This window comes from Monopterus albus, unplaced genomic scaffold (genome assembly GCF_001952655.1).
Source record: "Monopterus albus unplaced genomic scaffold, M_albus_1.0 scaffold300.1, whole genome shotgun sequence".
Taxonomy (NCBI): Eukaryota; Metazoa; Chordata; class Actinopteri; order Synbranchiformes; family Synbranchidae; genus Monopterus; species Monopterus albus.
This window is the reverse complement of record NW_018128180.1, coordinates 154,246-157,981: the sequence shown is the minus strand read 5'-3', so window position 1 is coordinate 157,981 and position 3,736 is coordinate 154,246. Positions and strand designations below refer to the sequence as shown.

The 3,736-nt window shown below is 40.4% G+C and overlaps 1 protein-coding gene across 2 annotated transcripts in view; it reads right to left on the bottom strand.

The window, feature by feature from the left end:
- The window catches only part of gnmt (glycine N-methyltransferase), an 11,856-nt gene extending 8,913 nt beyond the window's left edge, over window positions 1-2,943 (bottom strand). The window contains exon 1 of one of the 2 annotated variants that reach the window (XM_020623470.1): window positions 2,487-2,943. In XM_020623470.1, the coding sequence (XP_020479126.1) occupies window positions 2,487-2,695 (209 nt within the window). In that variant the 5' untranslated portion in view covers window positions 2,696-2,943. Of the gene's footprint in view, window positions 1-1,073; window positions 1,106-2,486 lie in introns of those variants that run through there. The other variant, XM_020623472.1, reaches the window with a different exon arrangement.
- Window positions 2,944-3,736: the final 793 nt, after the last annotated feature.

Genomic DNA, 3,736 nt, shown 5'->3' with positions numbered 1-3,736 from the left:
ACTGTAACGTTACTGGTGTTACCTCAGAGGGTATGGACATAGTCGGTTTTACCGGTCCACAGGAGATTAGAACAACAAGTTGGTAATGTAATAAATGTAAATATATTCACCCCCATGGGCAAATTAGAATAAGCCAGACAGTAAAGTAACACATGAGTCTTTTTACTCACCTTTTCCTCTTCCATTAATGAAATAGCTTCTTCTGGGACTCCTCGACCACGCAAAAATTCACTTATATCCGACATTTTCTGGGCAGCACGTAGCTCCTCTCCAGCATGACTCAAAGGCACTCACTGAACTTGGATCCCTACAGGTACCCATACTTCTGAGTTTAATGTCAGAATTCTGAGAATAAAGTCAGAATTTTAAAAAAAATTATGCAGTGGCCCTAATACTCTTCCGTAGATCTGGCACCATACCAGTCTGGTTAGTTGAACCACCAAATGGTTCAACTAACCAGACTTTAAGAAAGTGGATCTAGGTTTATTATCAATGATAATATTGTGTCTCCTTTACATTTTTCCCCAAACACCAAACAAGGTTCACTGTTGAGCTCAGCAGACATGTTAAAGCACATTTCCTTCTTGTCTGAATGCAACCAGTGGCCTTGTACTGTGCCAGAGAACAGATACACAATCAGTGACAGTAAACATAGGGCCTATTGCAGGGGACCAGTCAAAACTCCCTTCTAACACCTGCTGAAACAAACATCTGCTTTCCCACACAAAGAACATTCAGCCAACTTCCAGCTTTTACAAACAACACATGTCCTATGCAGTAGCCAGTATAGTTGTTTTTGGCAGCCTGTTTTCATTTTAGTTTTAGTCTAGTCTTTGTGTGAAGCTGTCATTTTACTTTTTATTAGTTTTAGTCAATTCATACTCTTTTTAGTCTAGTCTAGTTTTAGTCGACGAAAACTGATGACATTTTAGTCTAGTTTTAGTCAATGAGAATTGTATTTTAGTCTTTTTAGTAATGCAATTCTATTTAACCCAGTCTATAGAGTATAAGTACCTAGTAGTATAGATGTCAAACCCATTTCAAACAAGGTTATCTTATTATATTATTGTTACCTTATAGACTCAAGAGTACATCCAATACACATTGTGTGATTTTGTGGCCGCATTTCTCCCCATCTTTTTCCACAACAAATTCCGTTTTCTTTTCCACTTCTATGTAATTAAAGTTTTTCCAAATGTCGTTTCTTCTTTTTCTCCCAATGACAAATCCCGGCTGGCCGGCCATCGGTCCCTTTCTCTATGTCAGACTTAACTTGGTTTGTTGTCGTCTTCTCAATAATGCCGCGAGTGGTGGTTAAGGAAGTGACGTCGCCTGCGTCTGCGCAGTGCGACGCGTCTGATGCGGCCCCTGAAGCGAGACACAGGAAACAGAAATACTGCAAAATAATAATAATAACACGACTATCTCGTTTTTTATCGTCAACAATATTGCATTATATATTTAATTATAGTCATCGTCACATGACCAGCATTTTCGTTGCGTCTCGTCTCGTTTTCGTCACGCGATAAAGGTTCGTTGACGACGATATTTAGTCATAATTTTCGTTGACGAAAGCAACATTAGTAGCCAGTAGTTAAGCAGAGCTGTAGAATAACACTCAGATCTTGTCATTTTGTCAGCAGCTATGATCATCCTTATAATAACACATAAAACAGTTTGTGGTATCGTGAGGTGAAATAATAGAACTTAGGCGTCCAGGCTTCCAGTATACTTTACTTTAACTCACAGTTTCTATAAAGGGCAACATCAGGTCTACCATCATTCCTTCCCACGTTCTTGCCCTGCGCCCCCTAAGTACACATCTAGATATAAGAGCCACAAGGGGATCCAACTCCCTCTAGTGATTAACCAATGTTACTACTTGCAATATGCAAACGTCTTTATCTACTATACCACACAGTTCCATCAATATGTTTTAACCCATGGTCCCAGATTGATGCTGGAAGCCGGAACTAGTGTATGGTGCAACTCTGCACTTTCTTCCATCATTTTCTGGCCTAATCCGTTTGCTGTCCAGCCAGTAGGAAAGGAAAACAAACCTGAATATATATTTAAAAAAAACTCACTGAAGTACAAAATAGACAATTGTAGTTTAACAGTTTTAGACAGTTAATTGAACTGATTTATGTGGGTTTAAATAATCTTGTCTGTCTACAGTGCTATCAGGGACAAGAAAGTGAAAACAAATAACTGAACTGAGAAACACTACACTACGTAAAAAGAAACAGCTGACATAATTTAAATAATGTGGACAGTGTATAAAACGAATGCCGAATTAAAGACTGACTTGGGCAGATATAAAGTCAAATAAAAGTTAGGACTAAATGTATTACGTTTGCTGACATAGAAGGACGCATAAAATCCAACTAATGTTTAATGGAGTTTGGTTAACGTTAATGTCACACCAACTAAAACGGAAACGCTCACAACTGTTAAACTGCAGAGCTGGCCTGACATGACTTTACCCTGTTCCACAGGCCACATCCAGGACTCTCCGCACCCCTGCCTCTCTCAGCAGAGACACCAGCCAGCTTCTGTACTCCTGCGTCCTACTCTGCGTGTCTCCGATGTACAGTTGCCAGACTTTCGCTGCTTTGCCGTCGGCGTACTGATCAGGCAGACCCTCGGCAGCCACGCCGAGAGAGCGAGTCCTAAAGACGCTGTCGACCGACATGACGCTGCTTGCACCTGCTATAGTTTTCTCTTTATAAGTTATACACAACAAACGAAAAGGGTGTTCCGCTAACAGACCGCTTTTAATGTGTTTGAAAGGGGCTCTTTCTCCCTGTCTAACAGATATCCTGTGCACATGTTAGCCCAGGCTTCGGTTGTTGTTATTTATGTGGCAAAACAAGCCACAACCTGCACCGAAGTCGCAGTGGTGTGGACTCCGGCCTGCTTTCTGATAGGTCGAGGCGGGGACACGGCCCACATTTACGTGTTTGCACTGGCAGATGATCCTTATGTAAACTGGAAATGATTTCCTCCTACAACAGTTTTATGCCATCAAGGTCCATATAGAGGATACTTCAGATAATGATATATTTAAGGCAGAATTTGTATGCAGCCCGATAAGGGTACTTTGAGTGTTTTCACTTTAAACTGTGCTACATTTCAGACTTTATTTAACAGCTATAGTTATTGTTTATGTTTCATATAAGACTTTTCCATTCACAGCATCCGATATGATGCATTGTTACAGATTAAACTGATCAGTGTGAATGAAGCAATTAAAATTAGCCTCTAACTGTACATGGTGTACATGTCAATCAGCCGATCACATCATAAAGTAACACTGACAGGGTCCATTTTTTATACCTAATGTATCAATATTACTTCCACAACTGCCCTGTCATAGAGAAAGATAAACATACAGTATCCTCTTTTGATTTCGTCAGAATGGTGCAATAAAGACGACATGTTACTGTTCCAGCAACAAGCGTTACCTGTGAAGCTCCACTCAGGGCAAAATGCCATCCACATGCCTGGCCTCATCAAACATTTCAACATTTTCCTTTTACGTATGCATGCGCCGCGGAGTGGCAGCAAGTTACAGCAGCTGTGTCCTCGTCGTGTTCTTTTCCGTGTTTTTATGAAGTGCTGTTCTTATGTGTCTGTTCTTATGGTGTTATGTTGGTTGTTCTCTATTGCTGCTGTAACACAGAAATTTCCCCACTGTGAGATCAATAAAGTACCTACTCTACTCTACTCTATT